Source organism: Vidua macroura, chromosome 2 (assembly GCF_024509145.1).
Source record: "Vidua macroura isolate BioBank_ID:100142 chromosome 2, ASM2450914v1, whole genome shotgun sequence".
Taxonomy (NCBI): Eukaryota; Metazoa; Chordata; class Aves; order Passeriformes; family Viduidae; genus Vidua; species Vidua macroura.
In genome coordinates this window covers 95,884,402-95,909,194 of record NC_071572.1, presented here as the reverse complement: position 1 = coordinate 95,909,194, position 24,793 = coordinate 95,884,402, and the positions used below count along the sequence as shown (strand labels likewise).

Genomic DNA, 24,793 nt, shown 5'->3' with positions numbered 1-24,793 from the left:
TCAAAGGAAATTAAGTAGCTTTTTGAGAATATTTGTAGATAAGTTAGCATAAGGTCTTTAGTGATAGTTGTTCCTTATCTATTCAGAAAAGCTTCAGAGTGTTGCATCCTTTCCAAAACTAGGAATACTTTTAAGTATGGAATAATCTCAAAAAAATGAATGTTTTAAAGAAGTAAGACTTGAAATAAAAGACACATCTGAGAAAATTTTGGGGGATTCACAAAGAATAACGTGGCAGAATTTGTTAAATTAATTACTTCTTGATCTTTCATACTTGCTACACAACTTCAAATGAAAGCAAATATTTTGTCAATTCACATGACAGCCCTCTTCAGACACTTAGTAGGATGTCAACTTTGTTCAAAAAATTGGAAATTGATAGGGTTCCACATTTGCAAAGATTATCAATTGCAGTAGTGGCTTTCATTTCATGGAAGAAGATCAACTCAAACTGGATTTGTCTAATATCAACTAAGTTTGTTCACTCAGTAGTGAAATAGGTTACAAAAAATAGTTCTATAAACAGTGACCCACTTAAATGCTAGACATTATCATAAATGATACCTGTAGCTTTTTAGGTAAAGTGTAAAGCATTGCTTTCAACAATAACCTAAGGAATGTATATATAGTCTTTTGATCCATAGTTAGCACTCCTCTGGTACCCCATGCCTATGCACTTCTTGTTGGTTATCATTTAGGCACTGGCTGAATATTAACCTCTGATCCTTGCTTCACATAGTTACAGTCCAGAGTGCTTCAGAAGGTTATGTAGGCTAATGTGGTTTTGATTGGTTGGCTTTTATTCTCTCTTATTTTTTTTTTTATTTTAATTACAGGTTTTCTCGAGCTACATGGAATGTGTGAGCTTTTCTATTTTCATCTAGGTATTTTTATCTGGACATGCCTGCGAGCTTAAGAATGAAAGACGTATTTCAAGAGCAGATTGAGTTGTGGGAAATTTAGATAGAGACATCATGCCTTTTCATCAACCCTAGCATTACAGAATCAGTTTAGATCTGTCCAATGAAATTCAAAAGCATCTAATCCATGAAGCCAGTAAGAAATGTCTTCTTTCAGTCTGAAGTTTTGTCATCTAGTTGGTTTGGAGAAAATGTACATATATCTCAATGGTATGAGACAATATTAGCCAACCAGGCTCTGAATTGTCTGTGAAGGAGAAGGTCTGTTTTTTGAAGATATCAGTTCTGCTAACGTCCTACTGAGAAAAATTCTAAAAGTTCATCATTCTGGCTTTTGAAGACAAAAGATTTATGTCTCAATAGTCTCCCCACTAAGGAAATGATAATGATTTTAATTCACCCATTAAGCAATCACTTACGCCTCGCTAAAATGTTCTTTGACTTTCACTCACTTTTACATTCAGTTAGAGTGTATCTCCTCCTTTTACTTATCTTTCAGCTACATTCAGGCTGAAGTGCTGACAGTGAAAAAACTTTGGAGTACCTTTTATGAGTCATACTAGGAAGACTTAGTCAAAAGAATCACATAAGGGATCTGAGGGGTTCTATGGGAGGACCTGCCCTACCTAAATTGACTTTATAGGTTTCTGGCTAACATGTGTGTGTGCAGTTGTAGTTAGGGAAATTCAGCAAGTCCTCCACATGATTTGTTCCAGTACTTCCTTATCCTTGCAGTTGAAAACAGGTTTTCCCGTGTCTGAATTAATCAACCTTTTGGAAGCTTAAGATCACTCTGCTGTGTTTAATTTGTAATAAAACTAATAACGGGAATTTAGTTTTTCTTCATTTTGGCAGTCTTATTAAGTATTGAAGGCTGCTGTTTTGTCTCATCACTTCTTTTCTGAAAAGAAAGATCCCTTTTATATTAGCTCTCCTTCATTAGTCATATTTCCCATGTTGTAATATTTCTTAGTATTCTCTTAATCCTCTGAAGGTGAAATCCTCATGTTTCTAAATGGGAAGCGCAAAAGTAGATTTGTTGTGTTAGCTAACAACACTGCAGTAGCCCGGGGGATTAGGTCAGATGTCCTCCACAGAGGTGATACCCTCAGCAGGGGGATGATTCCATTTGCTGTAGTAGTTTACTTCAAATTCAGCATGTGATCCACTGCAAAACTTACCTCTTCGCAGAACTGCTGTTTTCCATCTAAGCAACTGACTCTTGTAGTGATGGCTTCAACCTTTATTGTGTTGCTTATTCTTTTGTGGTTCTAGTACCTTGGACTGGTTTAATTTTATCTGTTTTTTTCTGATGACTTTGCAGTCTTCAGATTTATACTGTTCCACAGTGCCTACAGCTATACCTATGGTAGTGTCATCTACAAATTTAAAATGCATTTAAATCATTGCATTAATTGCATATTCAGACAAGTAAATGTTGACCAGGATTAGAAACAAAACTCTGATGAGTTTCTCTGCTCATTGTCTCCTAGTTAAAAGCAATTTCTCAATTGTCTCCATGTTAAAAGCAATTTCTGTAGATGGTATTTTCTTGAATCACAGAGTTTCAAAGTTCTGAGCAGAAAGCCTTATAATCTCTACTGTTTCTCCTGTTATCCTTTATAGGAAGACTACTTTGGCACAATTTATTCTTGACAAAACTATTTTGACTATTGTATATAATTTTAATGTCTTTGAAGCTTCAAATATTTTGTTTCCTTTATTGCTTTGTATTGTCGTGGAAACAAAGAGGGGCTGAGCTTGAAAGGGATGTCTAAAGGTCATCTGGTGCTGGGTGCCCAGGATCATGTCTAGATGGATTTTGAATATACCCAAGGCTGGAGACTCCACCATCTCTCTGGGAAGCCTGTGGCAGTGCTTGGTCCCTTCAAAGAGAAAAGATGTTTTCTTCTGTACAGAGGGAATCTCCTGTGTTTCAGTTTGTGCCCATTGCTTCTTGTCTTGCCACAACCAAAAGGAAAGGAGCTTGATCTGTCTTCTTTATACTCTCCCTTTGGATAGCTTCTCTCAATAATCTCAAATAAGGGTGTCTTTTCTGTAACTCACAGTTTTCTGTTGTGTCCTAGTTTTAAAGATAGACATTTGCTTTGACTTTCTCTCTGAGATCTTTGTCCTTCAAAATTCTCATAAAATAGTGTCTGGTAGCTCAGGGTTCATCTTAGATGTATCTCTAAATATTCTTCATATCTCGCTAATTTGAAAATGTTATCTAAAAACTCTCTCTGACTAATTCTCTTTTTAGTGTATTTTGTCTTCTAGTCTCACTGTTGTGAGTCATCTGCCTGATTGTAATTTTTCTTTTTAATGTTCATTCAAATAACAAAACTCCTCACAACAATTGGCTTCTCATATTCATCTGGTTTTTAATGGATATTTTATATTTGTATATCCCTGGTTTTGTGCAAGACTCCTTGCTAATCTAACTAAATAGCTGTGTAAACCATGGGAATTTGATTTGTGTTTAACTGTTATAACTATAATCTTTATCCCAATATAGTCTAATTCATTTCTTTGATGAAAAAAAGGCCTTTAAAACTTAATGCCTCATAATAAAGTTGTTAGACTAATAAGTGCATTATGAGTAGGCAGGTTTAATTGAAAAACAATCAAAGCAGAAGTAAGTAGGGCAGTTTAAATACATATTTTGTTGCTCACCACAAATCAGTTACACAGAAAAATCTGTAACTTCAGGAGACCTTGCTAAATTGTATTAAAAGGTAACTGGTTAGAATGGATATTTCTCAGTAATACCTTTAGTTGATACTTTCCGTGTGAAGATGGCATTTTGCGAATGAGGGTTTATATTTGTAACTGTGAAATGGCTTGAGCTTGTAAACTTCCAAAAGAGTAATTTGAAATAGTAAACAATTGAAAACAAGTTGTACTCTTCAGACAGCAAGTAGTAATACCAGAACACCACTGACACTGACACTTAGACTGTAATTGAAAAATATATGATAGAATGCCTGTGTACTTGGTGCTTAGGGTGATGTTAATATTTATCATATGGATTGGATAGGAGGTCTGGTTATTCTCAAAGTAAAGAACAGAATTATCTTAATGAGTAATAGGACAAATATTACCTCTTTGTGCTGAAAAGGAAAGCAAGCCATTGATTTTGATGAACAGAATAGTTGAGAATTAATTTGTACAATTCTCTTACTTCATTTCCAGTTGAATGAATAAAACAACACAAAGAAAATTTCCATCCAAACTGTGCAGATAAAGTAAGGCACTTCAGTGTTGAATTTTACCTGTGGCTTCAGCAGTGTGTTTTGAGAGATGTCTGTTGATATACTATATGCCCAGTAAAGCTTTTGTCACAGAAAGAAAAGGAAATCCATAAGCAAAGGCATGTCATATTTCTTAGTCCATGAAGAATAATGCTGAGGATGTAAATAAAAATAGTAGAGGTGGTTGCAGTTGTAATTAGTTGTGCCATCTTAAAAATTTCCAGTTAAAAGTAGCTTTGTGATATTTTGGTCACTGCAGAGGTGTAAGGAAAGGGTTCTGAATACAAGGGCAAACTAATGAACATTTGTATCAGCATTGGAACATCTTGGCTAAAGTATATTGAGCAAACAATGATAATTAAAATCTCTGGGAGTGGAACAGAGTATGTGGCAAGATATGCAAGACATGTCAAAGAGAACGTGTGCTAAGGGTATGTTTTAGCTAATGACAAAATTCTTATTTCAACTCAGTCTTCAGATATCTTAAAATAGTTTCTGATAGTACAGTTTTAATATTTTACCCATGCAAGTTCATTCACATTAATTCAGTCAGAAGTATTTCAGATTCACTTAGGCAAGCAGGTTTTGAAGTAGTCTTCTAGTTTTTTTCTGCCTACAAATGCAGAGCTCGAAAATAATTAGATATTGTGCCTCATCAGAAAAGCTGTTGCAGTGATGAAATATGTTTTTTCAATCCTTTTTTTCCATTGCTGTGGGCTGGAATCTTTCATGATAGCAAATTTCTTTTTTGATGTAAAGCAAGATTTAACATAACGTTTCTGTAGACAAAATATTAATGTCAAGGTTTGTGTGAGATGAATCTGACAAAAAGGGTAGGACTTGGAGAAGGTGGGGAGATAAAATCTACTCATACACAGTAAAGTTACAAAATACATCAAAATCCTTTGTTAATGTTTGTATTAAGTAACAAAGCCTGTAGCCAGTCCAGAGATACTGCTTCTAATTATGGTATTTTCACCAAAACTGAAAACCTATAATTTGTATCTGATAATTCATGAGTAAGATTCATCTTTTCTAACTTACAGATTCCTAAGATAGGTCATAAAAATGAACATTGAAAAATGTTCCATTGACTGTAGAAGGACTGTGGTCCTTCTGTAGTTCATAGTTTATCATATTTTTAGCTATCTAGTATTAGATGAGTTCTATCCTCCCAACAGTGTCCTTAAGACAGGAACATGTTTGGAGAAAAAATAGTAAATACTCGAAGCAACATTTTTATTTATATGTAAATGTTTACCTCTTCTGGTTAATATTTAGACTGGTGAATTTAGAAACATTTGAATTCAGAATCTGAAGATTATACATTAGAGCAGAATGAGATATTAGTAATAATATGTGAATTCACAAATACTTTCCTTATTTCTACTGAACGAGGTATTTTTGGAGGAGTGTATACATCTGAAAGCATTCTTAGCTTGGGTGAAATGATTTGTGTTCCTAAGACCTTTCAAGATTCTCTATTTTCTTGATGTGTAATAAGGCATAGATGGCTTTAATAGTTTGTATTTTATTTTATATACTTACCCTAATTTCAGAATTGGAGAATGATTTTTTCACATGAAAGAAAATCTAGCTGTTTCTGTATTTTATACCTCAATCAAAGTATATTTCTTTGAAAAAAAAAAAAAAAAGAAAAAGAAAAAAAAGGAGATTTAGGTAATTGCTTCCACAAGTATTTGGCACACAGTTAAATAGAATTCCTAATCTTTATCATGCGTGGAAGACCAATTACTGGTAAGAAATCAAATCAGAAGATCTCATATCTCAAAACCTCATGCATTTACAGTGACATAGATCTTAGTGCATGGGATAAACTTCAGGATTTTGCATTCTATGCGTACATTGCTGTCCACCCGCATCTGCAGTGTGTTTAGGAACACATTGAACAGGAAAAAATTGAAGCAGGCACAACCATGACGATAGAAGCTTTGAAATCACTTAAACCTCTGTGAAACACTCTATATCCCTTTCATTCTTGGAAACTGTGTGATATTTACCCTTTTGAACATGTTGTAATTGCAAGTCATAGCTGCCAGTGATTGATCAGTTGGGTAGGGTGAATTGCAGTGTGAATCAATGCCACTAGACAGGCTATTGCTGAAGAGAGTGAAACTTAGTTCTGCAAACAGAAGATTACTGGCATTAATTGAAGGCATGAATACAGCTGAAAAGTAAAATCTTATTAGCTGCATTAAGAATTAGCAGCATGGGACAAATTACCATTAACATTAAAAACTAAATTTGATACTGCTTTTGGGGTAATGATCCACTGATTGGCCTGAGGACTTTGCTGGTTTAGCTAATGTCTTTAAGCAGTGGTAAAAGGAAGCAGCCTGAGGCTTACAGTGAAGTGGCTTACCAACAACCACAGACATCCCTGATCCTCCCTTCTTGCTTATCTGCAGGATACAGCTGTTGCTGAAACCAAGTTAAATGTTCTCGTCTTAGAGAAACAGATTGGCAGGGATTCTGAAAATATAAAATCTATTCCCTACACACAGACCTCAAAGAAAAGCAAAACACAGCAGAGAGTTATATTTTTGCCCAGAAAGAACTCATGAAGGCCATACAGTCAGCTTCTGAGTTGCTGACAAGTAAGCCTTTTTGATCTCCCAGTAATTTAAATAACTTTTCACAGTCTTCTCTAGAAGCATATTAAGCTTTTTTATTTTATGACACATTTATTGCAGATTAGTTACTCTCTGCTGCTTTTTTGCCATTGTAAAATCTAATGAGCGTAGAAGCTAATGTAACATTTTGGAAATGAAACATCATGGGGCTGGAGACTGCAGGCATTGTGATTCCCTGTGTTAGCATCCTTTATTTACCTCATGCTTACCTCATTTTGTCCATTTGGCAACAGGAAGAGTCAAGAGCTCACAAGTATGTATGTTGGGCTTCCCCCCTGATTCTGACAGTTCCTACTGCTCATTGATACCACTGTACAATCTCAGTAACTCTGTTTTTCTTATCTTGTCCCTACAGTCTTAATTGTGTCAGATTGTAGCCTTGGGGTATTTTCTCTTTTTTTCCTCAGCCCTATTGTTGATGTCCAATAAAGGCCTCAGAACTCTGTGGTAATATTCCATACAATAAAGGGACTGCAGTGTTACATTTTTAGCCCTGCTGCTGTTAGTCTGTACTTCTCTCTCCAACTTTATAGCTTTGTATGTTGCTATACAATAGAACATCTTATTGCAAGATGTTTTCACTGGAAAAGCATTCTTATTTATATAATATTTTGAGTTGGAAAACAATAAATTCTGTGAAGTTCAAACTGTAAAGTTGACCTTCTTTTGTCTTGCATTACCATGGGTGTCATCATTTTGTTCCTTTAATCTCAGTCAGTCAATGGTGGGAGGAAGGACTGGGGTTTCATGAAACATTTCTTTCCTTACTGAACATAATATAGAAACACTTGGTGTTTCTTCTTGGCTGGGAATGCCATGCCCACATGAGTGAGAAAGGCAGTTGTCTCTTCTGCCAGGAGTTCAGATCTATTTTTAATACAGTTTTGGCATCAAAAGAAAATTGGGAGAAAAACTATTCTGTTTCATTACTTGCAAAGGACCTGTTGTATAGTAATCCAGATACTGTTAATGAGGAGAAGCTATGTATTTATTTGCTCACCAGTTTAGATTCTGTGTAGAAAACACAGTTTCAATAAAACATGCATTTTTGTTTTGTTCTTTCTATACACACAGAGCTCTCCTACAGCAACAGGCAAATTATGGTAATGTCTTAGAGGAACAAGCAGTGGTTGTGTGGTTACTGAGTGGGATCTTTGCCTGCAGTAAAATTTTACTTTACAAACTAAATGTGACAACAGAATCGCATGCATAAGCTGTTCCTGGGAGCTGAGACCTATTTAAAACAAGCAGCCTTGTTGCATTCTACCCAAGACTGGAAATCCTTTTAGAGTCTGGAAGTAGTCTTGACCTAGTCTTTGAAAGCATGATTTTCTTGAGCCTGCTGTGTGCAGCACTGAAGGCTTTCCTACATGGCTCTCCACAGGCCATACCATAGCCCATGTCCTTTAAGAATAAACTTGTAAACCCATAGGAAACATGGCGCTTGACAAGTTTACCTTAAAGAGAATATATACTCATTTGAACTGTGACCTTTTAAAATTTCACAACCTGTGAATTATTTCTGAGAGGAACAAGAACATTGTGCCAAAGAAGTTGATAATTGAGCTCAAAAGGGTTTATACAAATAGAAAAATAGGAAAAAAAGACAGTATTTCTGTGACACAGACTGAATAGGGCTCAGTAGAGACAGGGAACCGACTGCTTAGCACGTGAGGCCACATCTAGAATACTGTGTCTAGTTTAAAGCCCCCCAGTTCAAAGGCGATATCATTAAACTGGAGGCAATTAGAGAAGGACCATCATAATGAGGGTAGCTGGAGCTCTTGTTGTGTGAGGAGAGGCTGATGGAGCTTCAGGGGTACCTGCCAGTAGCCTCCAATGTCAATGGAACAGCATCTCTTATCCATCAAGGTGGTAGAGTCATGCTCTTCACAGTAATGCTTGGTAAGAGGGTGAGTCATGACAGATATAAATTGAAACAAAAATTTTAGACTGGATATAAAGAAAAATGTCTGAGATGTTAGCCTCACTGAAGTCCTGGTAGACAATATCCACTGCTATCCTGCATCTGCCAAGCTAGTCATTTCATTGCAGAGGTATCAAATTGGTTGAGTGTGCCTTCCTGTTGGTGAATCCATGATGATTGCTTTTGATCATTTTCTTGTCCTTAATGTGCTTTGAAATTATTTTCATGATTCATTTATCTATCTCTTTCCCAGTGACTGATGTGAGGCTGACTTGTCTGTAGTTCCCTGGGTATTCTTGAAGATAGGAGTGAGATTTGCTGAGTCTTCAAATGGCTATCCCAATCATCACTATCATTCAAAGACTACTGAGTGACTTCATAAGAACATCATCCAACTTTATCAGCACCTGCACGGTGTGTCCTGTTAGGTCCCATGGACCTACATGTGCCAGTTTTGCTTAAGTATTCTTTAATCTGATCTTCTTCCACCCAGAATAGGTTTTCCTTTATCCAGACTTCCACCCTGCTTCTGAGACCTGGGATTCCTGAAGGTTTGGCTTGATAGTGAAGACTGAGGCAATGAAGCCATTCAATACTTTAACCTTTTCCACATTGTGTCATTGGGGCCCTATCTCATGCATTGGGGCTCTATTTCATGGATGTGCATTTTCTGTAGACTTCCTTTTGTTCCCTCTATATGTAAAGAAGCACTTTTTATTGCTCTTGATGTCTCTTAGCAGATTCAATTCTAATTGGGCTTCAGCTTTCCTAACTGTGTCTGCATGCTTGGACTTAGACTATATACCTCCCAGGTTACCTGTCCCTGCTTCGACCTTCTTTATGCTTCTTTTTTATGTTTTAATTTGGTCAGCAGCAACATGTTCATCCATGCAGCCCTCCTGGCATTTTTGAACATCTTCCTGCTTGTTGAGATGGACTGTTGTGGAACTTGGAGGTGATCCTTTAATATTACTCATCTTTCTTGGGTCCCTCTTCTCTCCAGGGCCTTATCCAATGGGACTCTTCCAAGCAGATACATGAAGAGTCCCAAGTCTGCTTATCTGAAGTCCAGAACCGTGATCTTGCATTTTGCCCTCCAGTCCTTTCACAATACAGAATTCTCCTACCATGGTCACTGCAGCCAAAGCTGCCTTCTGCCTGCACAGTCCTAGAGTCTTCCTTTTTTTTTTTTTTTTTGTGAGAGTGAGCAGAGCATCTCTTCTTACTGTTTTTTTCTGTCACTTGGAACAGGAAATTGACACTGATGTTTTCCAAGATCCTCCTGCACTGTGTATGCCCCAAGTGGGTTAAAGTGTCCCCCAGGTCATCCAGGACTATGAATATAAAGCTACTTCAAGCTTTGAGCACAAAACTGGAGTAGAAATTTCTCATGTCTAAACTGTATTATCCTATGATCCTGTGATGCTTGTACATTTCTTGGATTATCATAAGGTCATTTGTGTTTCTCTCCTGTGGAGAGAGATTGTTTAGCTGCGAGAGGTGACTTCCTCTTAGGGCAGTATGCCATTTGTGTGGGGTTATTCACAGGTCAGGGTCGTGTATGTAGCCCCTCAGGATGATTTCCTGATGAACTGTGTTTACATGGCCACATTTTGGAGGTGGGGGGGGGGCTACAGGGGTGGCTTCTGTGAGGAGTTGCCAGCAGCTTCCCTCATGTCTGGCAGAGCCATTGCCAGCTGGCTCCAGGATGGACCCATTGTTGGCCAAGTCTGACCCAATTAGCTATGGTGGTAATGCCTCTGTGATAACATATTTAAGACTGGGTGTTTTTAAGGTATTGAGAGAACCTGAATGAGTATTAATACTTGTAGTAAATTAAGAGTTAAACTTTAACATGAATTGCAGGAGAGGGATGTAGATAATTGTTTTCTTTACATGCTGGAAATAGGAAAGCTTTTTACATACTGCATAAATGCATAAATCCTTCATGGACTCTTAAGTTCTTTAACTAAGCAAATGATATATTCTAATGGGTTTAGCTTGGTTGGATCATTCTGCTTTAGTCTTACTGTTTGTTGACCATTGGAATATGCATTTCTCTTCCTGACTGTTTCCTGTGAATGAGGCCCACACTAGGATTGCATCTCAGTTTTAACAAGCTGTTAGGTGTTTGAAAGTTTTACATTTTTGTTTCCAGGTAGATAAAGAACCTATTTACATTTGCATTGTATATAGTTTCTGGAGCAGCTGTTTATGCCAATAAATCAATGTAAGATTCCTGCTGTAGTTACCCAATGGCACTTAATTGAAAGCTTTCACCTGATTGCTCCTGTCTTCAGGAGATAATTTCCTCATAGAGTAAATGTTTTTCTCCATTTCTACTGTTAGGTATAAAACAAGAGAAGTCATCAATGAATCACAAAAAATATCAACAGAAAGAAATTAGTTACTATTGGGCATTAGGATTGTGGAGAGTTTGGTAAGAAAAGCTTCTTTGGGAAGATCAAGGCAATTTCTCTGGTCCTCTCAGCTCTTCCCCGTGCTAGATGTTTCACTCAGTAATGCATCAGTTCTTGCTTCTATTTCCTTGAACAGCTTGATGGAAGACAAACAGGGCAGCCAAGAGAAATAAATTTCATGACATCATTCTCAGGTGTAGGTATATATATAAGTTAATTAGTTATGCTCAATTTTATTTCTTTGTTCTCTAATCTGTCTAAACTATGTTACAGGCTCCACTGATCTGTGAAGACTAAATAATGTGCAGGCTTGTTCACGGTATTTTCTGACTAGGAAGAAAAAGCTCTTGTTAATTTCTCTTAACCTTTGTTGAAGAACCTTAACCATGGGAATAAAATAGGAAACAGGTCTGGTACAGAACTAAATGTTTACTGATGTATTTTTAAACAAGTGAAGTGTACTGACGTTGTCAGGTGAAGACAGAGTAAACATTGCTGCAGAGTTTTAATTGTACATTGACTAAGAAGTGGATTTTTTTTTTACCCAGCTGTGTAATATGTCTGGTGATTAATCTAGTATCCATTAGGAGTGCAAGACATCAGTGCTATGCACAATAAGTTCTTTCATCCCCGGGCCAAGAACCATTTTGCAGCTGTAATGCAAGGATGCCTACAGATCTGTGTGGGTGTACATAAACCGTAACCTGAACATCTTGTAGTGTTCTCGAGTGGGAGGGTAATTTCGCCTCTTCATTGATTTTACTGATGTCTCTTATGAGCGAGTGGTGCTGTTTCTCTCACCTGTGATGAATTGTGTGTGCTACACAATGTGGGCTATTGCTCACCAGAGGATTAAGCAGGAGCAACAAACCTGCTTTATTATCTTCAACCTTTCATCAGTGGAAGACAATTGCGTCATCGTGTTCAATCATAACATTTTGATACAGAAAAGAAGACTTCCGGTTTTTCTAGAGGAGATTGCCTTGGCTGACAAAAGTGCTTACATTGCATCTGGATTGTTTACAAAAAATTGCCACATTACTTGTACTGAAACCTTCAAAAGCAAAGAAATTTTATGAGTAGTCTCAGCACTGTTAAATTAAGCTGTCCTAAGTACCTGCAGTAACCATGGAATTTAAAAGTCTGGATTACTGCAGCAGTTCCTTGTCTGGGATATGGTACATACTGTACTTGGATTTTAATGGAGCCATTTATACAGATTTTATACTTTCTCATAAAACTCCTCAAGGTGAATGAAAACAAGCGTGGGCTAAATGTTTTCACTTCTCAGTGCTCTTTCTGTTACAGAATCTTGCTGACTTTCTTAATTGCTAACTTAACACTATTTCTTTGTCTTCTAGAATGTCGGGTGGTGAAATCTACTTCCTATACTAAAATAGCTTCAAGTTCACGTAGGAGCACCACCAAGAGCCCAGGCCCATCCCGACGCAGCAAGTCTCCTGCTTCTACTAGCTCAGGTAAAGCAAGCAAACAATCTTTCTTAACAAAAGCAACCATTCTGTTCCAATAGAGTGGGCAATGCACTTAAAGTTCCACATTTCTGTGGAAAAACATTATATGTACAAAATAGTTAATACTAAAAATTCATGTGTTTTCTCAGTGACATCTGAGGTCAAGTGTCTTCCCAGTACAAAATAAGGCTTCAGCATCTTACAAATCATACTCTGGCATTTCAGTGGTTCAATTCACTTTTTATTTTCATGCATGTTTTTGCTTCCAATACCTAAACACTGAGGAAAAAATGTATAGAAGTCTTTGTACTAGGCACTGAATGAGAGCAATCCAGAAAGTAGCCCAAGTTATGCAGCGTAAGATCTCTGTTGCTGAAAGGGTAATTTCACAATCTTTTTTCTATTTTGTTTCTGAGGGAGTGAGGAAAGGATTGATTAAAGATCATGAGGATATTGAGAAAACAAGGGCAGGGCAGAGAAAGAATGCAATTGCAGATGTGAATGTGAAGGTGATAAGATAGCTGAGGAAGAAATGTCAGAATTGACCTAACGAACCAGTGATACAGGCTGGAGAGAAGACACAGCAAAAAGCTTTAGAAAGTTCTGTCTGAAGGGCCTTGCTTTGGCTGCCTTTGCAGTAGCTCCCACTAGATAGCTGATGAGTAGTTCACCCCTGCAGTTTTTCCCAAGCAGAAAAAATAAATAAACAAAAAAGTGCATTAAATTGCCAGTACTGAGGCCTGAAGGTACAAATAATCCTTGGTATGAGCCATTTGAGTAGACCCATTCAAGCATTTTCAGCATTCCTTGTGAATATAGATTTTGCAAGAGGCAAACATTAGAGCTGTCTGAAATCCACCTCCCTTTCTGCCTCAGTCTTCTGCCAAGAGGAAAGCAAATGGCGTCCTGAAACCTGCATCCAGCACCTTGAGGTCTCTGTGGGGAGGTGATGATCAGAATGGCCCAGTGCTGGTTTCAAAGAGGTAGAGATAGACCAACTGGAACTTTCTGTTTTTCTTTTCAAAAAAGACAAAGGTGAGAAAAGAAGATCTTGCTCTGGGAAGGAGGAAAGTGGGAGAGACACAATGAGAGACAGAAGCATAGATATAGGTAGCAGGGCTGGGAGGCAACTTGCCTCCTACACATCCTAGAGAACAGCTGAGGTACACAAACCTGAAAAGAGGTAATGGGATAAAATATCAGTTGTGAGCAACAAGTCCAGAGTAGCTCTTCCATAAATATGCTAAGTTACTTTCTTTGTAGCTAGGTGGAACAGAGTTAAATTTAACTTTAGCAAGGGAGTGAATGTTTGGTGTGTGAATGTTACAGACTCTGGGGTTTTTTTTCCTAATGAATTTGTGAGTACAGGTAATGAACACTGAACTGTTTATGCTCCTTTCTATGCGAAGTAAGTGTCCTGTGAATAATACAGAATCTGTGGGATTTCTATGGAACTAGCTACATTTTTCCTGTGTGGAATATGTGATAGCATTTTAGTTTTGGTTCTGAAAGAAATAGTACTGTTTTTACTTAAAGGTGCTGGGGAAGTGTAGGTGAGTAAATCTTAGCTTCTTGCAGTTCACTTCTGTGAAGGTCTGAGCAGAATATATTACATACTTCAAAAGATCAGGAGATTATTTTTCAGCCTATGGAAAAATGGGAATGTTTTTACTATGCGACAATAATAATTAACATATCATGATGTTTATAGCAAAAAATGAAACAATGTAGTGAAAATATTAAAAATGCAAGCCATTTTTGGATGGTGCTGTGCTGATGACAGATGTAACCATCTTAAACATTTCTGTCACCAGCAGCATTTCTTTAAGGTTCAGGTCTAGGGCCAGTTTTGTTCAATATTTTTATTGATGTTCTGGATAGAGGAAGTGAATGCACCATTAACAGTTTTGAGGATAATAACAAACTGGGAGGTGCTGATGACTCTCTGAAGGAACAAGATGCTTTGCAAAGGGATCTAGGTAGATTGGAGTATTGGGCAATGATTAATGGGATGGAGTTTAAGAAGAAAAAACGGCAAATTCTGCACCTGGGATGGAGTAATGCCTGGCACGAGTATAAACTGGGGGAGGAGTGGCTGGAGAGCTGTGGTGCAGATAGGGATCTGGAGGTGCTGGTTTACACCAGGCAGCCGGCTCGTTACAAGTCAGCTGCGTGCCCTGGTAACCAGGAGAACAAATTGCATCCTAGGGTGTGTCAAAACACAGCACCACCAGCCAGGTGAAAGAGGTGATCATAAGGATGTATTCAGTCTTGGTGTGGCCTCACCTTGAGCACTGTGTACAGTTCTGGGCACCACAGTTTGCGAATGATGGGATGGTACTCAAATGTGTCCAGAAGTGGGCAACAAAACTGATGAAAGGGCTGGAAGGTATGTCCTATAGGGAGCAGCTAAGGACTTCGGGTTTGTCTCATTATGAGAAAAGGAAGGGCTGAGGAATGACCTGATTGCTCTGTATGGCTTCCTGAGCAGGGGATGTGGAGGTAAAGGTTCTGAGCTCTTCTGTCTGGTATCCAGTGACAAGGCATGTTGGAATGGTTCAAAGCTGCACCAGAGAAGGTTTAGACTGGACATTGGGAAGCATTTTTTTTTTGAGAGCTTTATCAAGCATTGGAACAGGCTGCCCAGGGAAGTGGTTGAGTCAGCATCATGGAGATATTTAAAAGATGTGTAGACATGGCACTGAGGGCCATGGTTTAGTGATAGACTTGGCAGTGCTGGATTAACATTTGGATTTGATGATCCTAAAGGTCTTCTCTGGTCTAAACAACTCAATGATTCTATAGCTAGGAAGCATTTCTTTACCAAGAAATACCGTGTGTTTGGTTGGATGCCAGGTGCTCACCAAAGCCATTCACCAAAGCTCCACTTCTCAGCTGAACATGCTGAGGTTTTGGTCGTCCTGAGTTGGTCAGGCAGTTGGACTAGATGGCTGTTGTAGGGCCCTTCCAACTGAACTATTCTATTTTATTTTGTTCTATTGTGTTCTGTCCTGTTCTATTCTATTCTAAATTTGTTAAGCTTAAAAAGGATAAACAATTGAAAGTGTTTCTATAGAATTTATTTTTAGTGAGGAGAATGGCTCCGATCTGGTTGTCTGTATCTCTGGTGTTTGTTTTTTGCAAATAGGTCAAATTGTGTGAATGTTACAGTAAGCCTATTTCTAACCTTACATACAGTACTTAGATCAGTATTACTTTCATACAATGAAACAATGTTGTACTAAGCACTTGCCATCAATAATTGTTTTTAAATCACATAAAGCTAAAACCAGTCAATGATTTTTTTTAAAAATCAAATTTTGTATTAGACATTGCATTTTAAAAAAGCAGTAATACAAAGAAAAAGGAACAATGACTCTTAGACGGTTTTAGACAAAACCCAAAGTTCTCCCATGAAATATAAACAATATGTAGAGATTTCACTTTTCTACCACCCAGTAAGCATAAAATGCTGCTCGTTTCTTAGAATTATGTACCTGTGACAGAAGCAGAATAGAGAAATGGCCATCTAGCACACATATGAGCAGATAATTTTTTTCCATGATGTCTACATTAAGCATCTCAGTACTAGAGAAGCTCCTGAATGACTTGTGCATAGCTGGAAGTTATGCTTTTGGTCTCATGTTGATACTGCTAAGTGTATGTACATGTATTTTTATTGTATGTTTTTTAACTCCTTTCAGTTAACCTTTAAACTATTTTTAGGGATTTTTCTTCAATTAGCAAAAACAGGGAAAATAAGAAAAAGAGTAGATTCTTTGTTCTGATCAAAGACCATACATACATATTACAAAATGTTGGAGGTGTATCATTTTCTGAAGTGTTTTGTCATAGAACAAAGTTGAAAGAAGTAGGGATAAAGTGAAGCAGAAAGCATTCTTGGTAGTGTACCCTTGACAAAAAGCTGAGAGAGGTGAATGGAAAAGAGCTTGTTGCTTATTACAAAGAATTTGATTCCTTTTGTTTCTTTTTTATTCTTGCTGCACTTTGAGAAGTCTGCACGTTCTAACAGCACAAAAGGATAATATTTCTGCTTCAGACTTAAATTAATATTCATATTAAGAAAATACACATGGATAATTACATGGGCCAAAAAAAGAAAGTTCCATATAGAAAGACTATGTTAAAAAATATTCAGATCTCAAAGTTGGGTATTAAAACTGGTAAAATTGTCAAATGAAGAGATATCCTTGAGTTAACTTTTAATCTTTTGTGTATGCATCTGTAATATGGTATAGTCTTTAATACAGGTATTCAATATCATAGCTGACTTGGATTCATCATTTTTAGAATTAATGAAGGCAAAGTCTTGGGCCATTTTCTTCTTGTTAGAGAAATAGATGTATAAACGAAGCTAAGACACGTAGACAATCTATTCTGGTTTTAGCACTTAAATGCCATCCTCGACAACTGTTTCCCTTCTTTGACACAGAATTTCAGGTGGTCAGTGAATTAAGCCAAACTTCGGCTTGCACTAACTATTTATAAATTGGATGAAGTCCATGAGTTCCTTTTTCTGAGCAAATGGTGGTTTGGGGTGATAAACTTTCCCAAATTCATCCCAATAGCTTCTGAAGTTGCTTACAGAAATCAAAGGGGTTATTTTGAGGGGTTGGTCATTTGTTGTTTTTCTGTGTCTTGTTTTTCCATCTATAAGTCTGGAACAACAGTATTTTACCAAAATTGGTTCTTTCAAGATAAACTCAGTAATGTTAAATTATTTTTGAGGAAATTCTTCTTGAAGGCCCTTGCTTTCCATTTCAGTCTCACCTCATTGTGATGACCCCTGACTCTGTGAGGAGCAGGCAAAGGACCCTGAATTTCCCCTCTCCCTGGGGAGCCACCAGACACTGTCCTGGAGAACCATTCCCCTCATTGTCTCATCTGCTACTGGGGAAAAAGGATTCTTAACGAGAATTCCAATGCTCTTAGATGACTTTCACTCTTTGCAGGTGCCTTTTACCCTCTGTTGCCCCTAAAGACAGCCTCCTTGGCAAGCCTGAAAGTCCTATACAGAACCTACCATAACAGCACTGTCAAGCTTTGCAGATACATGGCCATGGGAATAACATCATGGGAACAATAGGATGAAAAACACCGTTCCACAGGCTCTAGGACACACTGCTATGGCAGCACAGGGCTAAGTGGGGAATCTGTGAGTGGAAATCAGGCTACAGGGTTGCAGGGAAAGACCCTTAATGGAACCAGAGGCTACAAAAAGTGCTCAGGGCCACAAAGGTTCAAATCTGTGCTCTTGTTAGCTGAGGGCACAGTAAAATGCATCTGTCTGTGAGAAACACACACTCCCTGTTGTTTCTTGAGCTATGCAGTCTACAGCGAGCAAAAGGACTACATCTGCCTTTACACCATTCTTTGGCATATTTCAAAGGCATGTATGCCTTTGCACAGGGGGTATTCACCTTTTTTCCATCCTTGTTTTTTCACTTTCTTTTTTTTTTTGTAACAGAGCATATGTTTAATGTACTTACATTTTCCTGATAGCCTCCCTGGCTCCTGAGAACAGATGTATCCTATTTTTATATAAAAACACAGAATAATGTTTTCTTCCAAGAGTACAAATAAGCTAGGAAAATCTGTGTAAGGGCTGACTTTTACATTATTATGTTTTCTTCAGTTTGTTATTTACATCTGACAGTGTTTCAAAACAGTACCACCAGACAGAAATCTCGCTGCAGGAGGATTGCTTTCTGGCTTTTTACAAATCCATTTGAGGTATTGTCTGCTTCAAAAGGCTTTCCAGTCTAAATAGAGAAGAGAAGCATGGAACAAGGCAAAGAAGAAAAGCAGAGAAAAGATAGTGTGACCTCCAGGGTAGGCAGAAGGCTGATGTCTGATTCCAAGTGCAATAGATAATCCTACCTCTACTTAATTTTTCTGATGTCTTCTTAAAGCCTGTAAACCACTTTGATGTGTTTTTGTTGGCATCAAATAATATTTGGGAAAGGGCATAACAAAAGAGACGTTTAATTTTGGTGAGACTGGGTATCAGCCCATTGCTGGTGACTGAAAATTATGAATGTCTGATGGCTATTCAGTAGCTGATGACTTCTGTCCAGCTGCCATTTAACACCATTGGTAGCAGCTTCCGTGTGGGTGAAGAGGTAATAGATTCAAAGAAAGCAGGAACACTTGCATCTTCATCATCATTATTTTTAATCAATCAAATCAAGCATGAGATGACTGGAATTACTGCACCCATGGTCCATTAAATGAACGAAAGATGCTACATTTGGGTGAACTCTGGTTTACCTTCTGAAATTCCAACTCTAATTTTCAGGACTTGCCCTCAACAAAAGTAGCTACTTTTTTTTTTTTTTTCTTTTTTTTTTCTTTTTTTTTTTTTTTTTTTTTTTTTTCAGTTTGAGCACCTTCTTCAAAATTGTTTCCTTCTTGCTTTTTCTCCCTTCCTGTTTCCCTCAAGTTATTACTCAGAATATGTCAGATGCTTGAAATCTTATTTGCAATATCAATTCAGGTGTTAAAGTTTGGTTTTTAAAAAGAGTTATTTAGTAGTTTGGGTATTCAGTGTGACAAGTGACTATTTCAAGAATACCTGGGTTGATATGTACCTATTCCAAATGACAAAGGGAACATAGTGAGGAATGGATAGAGTAGGTCATGTTACCAAAGACTGTGTGAGGGTTCTTTTTTAAATTGTACCTGGGTAAAGAAATTGTGAAACTGCATGTTGAACTAAAGTATGATCAAAACTGTAGATGTTCTCTAAAGGAAAAAGTGAATATGGAAAGAGAATTTAAAAATAAAAAAAGAAGAAAGAAAGAAGTAGAGATGTTCCTCTGCAATAGGATATGTTTTCATTTAGTCTGATAGTTCAAATTTAGACTGTTATCCAGAAACAGCCCTCTACCAACCACCTGATTCCAGAAGGTCTTTTATATCCCAAAGGAAAAAGCATGATGTCTCATATTGTCTTTGCAAGGTCACGTGTCTTTATACACACTGGTACAGGTACTCAGCTGACTGATTTTGTAATAAATATACTGAAGCAAAATTTTCCTAGAGCCAAGACCACACACCCATGGGAGTGATGGAGTCATCCTGTGGACCCAGGGATTTCCAGATGATATATGCTTTCATCTTGGCTTCTTTTTAATTTTTTATTTATGGTGTTTGTCTTTGATACTGTCGTGGTTTGACATGGAAGTGAATTTTTCCAGGCAGTTGGGTCAAACCAATCAGTGGTCAGGTTTGGATATTGGCACCTGGAGTGACCTCTGAAAGTATGGACACGCCTCTGAGAACACAGGGGGTTGAAAGCAAGAGCTCCCAGGAGAACTGTCTCTTTGGTTCCAGTCGTCAGAGAGTGCAGGCTCTCCCCTGCCCAGCCTTAGGCTGGGTGGGGGAGGGGAAGCCACGCGGCCTCGTCCAGGTAGGCCGAGGGGGCTGAGGGTCTGGAACCGAGCCAGCTCCTGTGGACGGAAGGGTGGAGAGAAGCGGAGATGCCTTTGTCCCCACCCCAGAGGGAAAGTGACAGAGAGCCTGACGGCACCTGGAAATTTGCCGGCAGAGGAGAAGGAGAAAGGCGGGGGGGGGGGGTGATGCCCAGTGTGGGAGTTGGGAATGCTGGGCAGAGATTTCAGCTGTCCAGGGAGTCTGAACTTTTAACCCTTTCCTGGGAAATGAAGGCTTTGTAAAATATTACTCCTCCTCAATTTGTAGTGGAAGAGAGACAGTCCGGGATCTGAGATGTTAGAAGAATTTTTAGGTGAGAGGAGATGATGGAGTAGCTTTTGGCTGGACTTTTCTTGTTAGCCATAGACTGAACCAAATTCTCCTGCAATAGAGACTGCATTTTAGGCGGATGCAATAGTGAGCCAAGAGACCTGCTTCAGCAGCTGAGAGTGACAGGAGTGGAGTGAACAGAGAAAAGTTGAGGAGGATGTGGTGATGCCCTGTCTTCAGAGAAGAAGAAGAGAAGAAGAAGATCTCTGTTCTTGGACCCTCAGCCCCAGGGGAGGAAGAAAATGGGGGGGACTGTTGTCCCAAAAAGGAGAAGCTGTTGGACCCTTGGCTTCAGGGGGAAATGGGGGGGGGACTGTGGTCCCAAAATGAGAAACTGAACTGTTGTTTTTCTTTGGTCCTTTGCAAAGCATCCTTGAAAAGAAATCCTATGAGCAGTCTACCCATGCATGGTGGTGAGAGCACTGTGACATGGAAAGGAGAGTGTCACACTGGCAGATTTTCTCTGGGCGGTTGCCATGTGTGACATGGAAACACAGGAGGTGGCAACTGTGTTTCCTGGGGGCGGGGGACGGGTCTATGGTGCAAGAGAGACTTCTCTCTCCCTTGATAGACTGAGTATTGATTATCTGAAGGGTGGTAATTTGATCAAGAATCCCGGGTGATGTTTCATGGTGGTTGTTTTGGAAATTGGGAGGAGGAGGAGGGGTGTTTTAGAGGGTCTTCATCCTGGATTTAGTGTGTGTGTCTTCTGTAGTAGTAGTTTAATAAAGTTTTTTTTCCTTTGTTATTAAGCTTGGGCCTGCTCTGCTCTGTTCCTGATAACATCTCACAGCATTTATTTGGGAAAGTGTATTTTCATGGGGGCGCTGGCATTGCACCAGTGTCAAACCATGACAGATACTAATCAGTGAAAAATTAATGTTCATAATTTTATATCCTGTAACAAAAACAAGAGTTGGTAAGAGAAATAAATTTGGTTATGTTGAGTAGTTTAACCCTCTTAAGGGATGAGAAGTTAAATGCTAAATGAAGAAACATGCTCAGAAACTGTACTCTGTTCAGACTGACTGATTTGAGAATCCTAGTTTTTCTAGTTAGGCAAAACAGTCCAAAAGACATATTTTCATTAAATCTTATTCACACGCAGATGTTCTCCTGATTAAGTACTACATGAAATTAGCAGATACTTTCATAGATACCAGCTGAAGTGCAAAGGGAAAAACAAACCCAAGAGGCCCTTAACTTCTGAGACTAGAGGAAAAAACAAATACTGGTGGATTCCAGGGAACTGCATTTTCCAAGCAGTCTCCTTTCTTCTGAGATACAAGATATGCCTGTAATATCTGTGTGTCTGCAGCACTTCTCTGCTTGACAATGCAGACATAGGTGACTCTGGGTTGAGGTGGAAGAGCCTATGTAGGGTTTACAGTCCCTGCTGAGCTCTACACGGCTTGGCTTAGACTGTGTGGCTACCACAGGTACCAAAGACTAACAAGGACTTGTGTATTGGTGGCTGCTGGGATGGGGAATGTAAACTGGACCTGTAGGTGGTCCTTTCTGCTGACATTTTTGATCTACTAATCTGTTGATCAGGTGAAAGTTCTGTGTGGGTCTGCCAGGCCTTGTTTTCAGTGGTAAAGGGATGTTCTACTTTTATCTGCCTAACTTCTTGACATAAACTCTACAAAAGATTGAAAATAAAAAGGACAGTCTAGCACCAGTTGAAATCAATGCAGTATTGGTATCTGGGCTTTTTTTTCTCAACCAGCTGCATGCTAAGGTAGAACCTCTAAAGCTTTTTCTTCACTGAGGAGTCATACTGAGGGCACTTGCCTAATGTGGTGCTCTGTACGCACTCTGTCTTTTTGTGTTAAGACAAAAATGACACAATGTACAAAAAATAAAATACAAAAGTAGAATGAACAAAAAGGCAAGATGTGGTTTATTTCCTAACTATTTTGTAACTACATAATGTTACTGAGACAAAAATATTGTTTTGGAAAGGACAATGAAAAACTACAGAAGTAATTGAAGCAAGGTCAAATAGTAATCTCACATTTTCTGCTAACAGTTGCTGAATATGACCTACAGATGTTGTGATTTGTATATATTATTTGTAAATAATTTTTAGCTAAACTTTCCTATTCATAAATTGTGACTGCAAAAAAAGCCTGCACTGTTCCTTTCCCTTAGTGTCCTCTTTCTTTTTCATACACATTTGTGTTTGGCAAACTACTGTTTTAAACACACTGAGTTATCTCCATGTGTTTTATAGAGTACAGTATGCTTGAACATCCACAGGCAACTCTATAGGAGACTGATTTTAATACACTGCAGTGGTATGGTGGCTTCTCAGACTGGCACTTGATGCTTTAATTCATTTTTTCTTGCTTTTTGTTTCTATTACTTCATGAAAATATGCCCTATCAAAATTTATTTATTGGAATGCCATCTAGTACATTTTACTTACAGCATTTTCACTAGTTTATTATAATAATATTATTAATAAATATTATCATATTTATTATTTATATTATCGTATGAAAACCTATTTTGCATTTATCTCAGTAGATGCTGGTATCCAGCTTTAGTGTTCTATTTCATGGGTTTTTCCATCTTCATGTGTGTGCCAGGTGCTGAAAAAGCAAATACAAAGACAGGTCCTTGCCCTGTTGCACATCCTCAGCAAGAGAGGACAGTGAGGAAAGGAGCTCACAGCTAAGCGGTTGCATACATCTGCTCTGAGTAGCCACAATAATTTTGGTATTGTTGAAGTTTTTTAATACATGTTTCACTGGTGAAATTTTGAACTGATAAATCTTTTTCATAAGATGATGGGAAGGTGCTGTGTGTTAAGCTGAAGTCTGTGATCCTTGCCATTTTATAAATAAAAGTGACAAGAAGCCTCTTGCCTCACTCAATAAAATGATCAATCACAACAGTGATTTACCAATTTCATATGTCTTTATCTACATCAAGGTTCCCTCTAGGAACACGTGCTGTATCAGTCAGTGAGAAATGCTGTGCAGATACTGGATAGAAATACAGTTTCCAACAAAAATGCATTCCACCTAGAAATGGATTTTAGGGCAATTTAGTGATCAGGAATGCAGTATTATTATTAAATCTTATAGCTTTTATTCACGTATTTGTTGGCATGTTTTCTGGTAATGAGCAGGTTATGTAAGAATGGTGTAATGATTGTAAATGGAGTTCAGGAAGTGGGTCAGAATCACTTCAGTCTCTTCCTGATACACAGCACCTAATATCACCTCTATTTGCAAATTCAGTATAATGACTCACAAGCACAGGAAGCCATAAACTAAAAGGCATAAAAGGAGGGCCCCTGGAATGTACTGGGAAAATATCAGAAATTACCATTTCTGTCCTGTTGTGATGTCTATCTTAAGGATTATATTAATAATATCAGTAGTAAGAATAATGTAATAGCAATAATAGCAATATGTATCTCCAGGTATGGAGAGTATCCAGAAGGATTCATCTTGTGTAGCTTTGGAAGTTTACACTGCAATGGATGCTCCTAGTAGATTGTTCATCAGGTCAGGTTTAGATGGTTGCTTCAGGATGATACAACTTGTGTTGTGACAGCAACTTGGTTAAAATAAAGTCTAGAAAACTACTTCAGATGTAGAAGCCAATACAACAGGTACATAAAGATTGGTAAAAGGAATCTCAACTCCAGAACTAATTGCTATCTCTGGAGTTTCCAAATCAGCGCTCTATAGGGAGTCCCTGTAAGCTCTCAAAAATCCTGGTACATATTTTATGTACAGGCACCTTTATATTTTGGATATGGGTAAGGAGGTGAGAAAACTTCACTTAAATCTGCTGAGGACCTCAATTCATTGATTATGCTCTCAATTTCACAAGTTACAGATGGCCAACATTGGCACAACTATCATAATTTTCCTTTGTAAAAGCACTGTTGAAGAGAGCATTCAAACTTAGCTTAAACACTCTGGATACTCTGGTGATGACAAGTAAGTAATTTTTAGGATTTATGATAATACTTTGTTTTCTCATCCTAAAGAGACACTTATCAACATAATATACATCAGTACAGAAATATGTTGATAGTTAAATACACCATTGCAAGTATTTGTCTGGTTCCACTTGGTAGCCTCAAGTTTTTGTCTTCAGAACAGAGTGATTGCTATAGTAATTCCAAAAAAACCTATTGTTGAACGTTATGGGGAAGGAGTCAATCTATAAGGAACAGGAACCAGTGCCTAGTGCTACAAGGTGTATTGAAATGTATCTTAAATGTTGAAATGTATTGAAATGTATTGAAATGTTATCTTAAATTTGCCCATGATAATAAGACCTAAGACTATCTGGTAGGTTTAAAGAGAAGGCAGAGCACTAGTCCTGTTACTTGA

The 24,793-nt window shown here is 38.1% G+C and overlaps 1 protein-coding gene across 3 annotated transcripts in view; it reads left to right on the top strand.

The window, feature by feature from the left end:
• DCLK1 (doublecortin like kinase 1) overlaps positions 1-24,793 on the top strand; it is a 237,517-nt gene that overhangs the window by 141,749 nt on the left and 70,975 nt on the right. For all 3 annotated transcript variants that reach the window (XM_053970076.1, XM_053970077.1, XM_053970079.1), the window contains exon 5: positions 12,537-12,653. In XM_053970076.1, the coding sequence (XP_053826051.1) occupies positions 12,537-12,653 (117 nt within the window). The remainder of the gene's footprint in view (positions 1-12,536; positions 12,654-24,793) is intronic.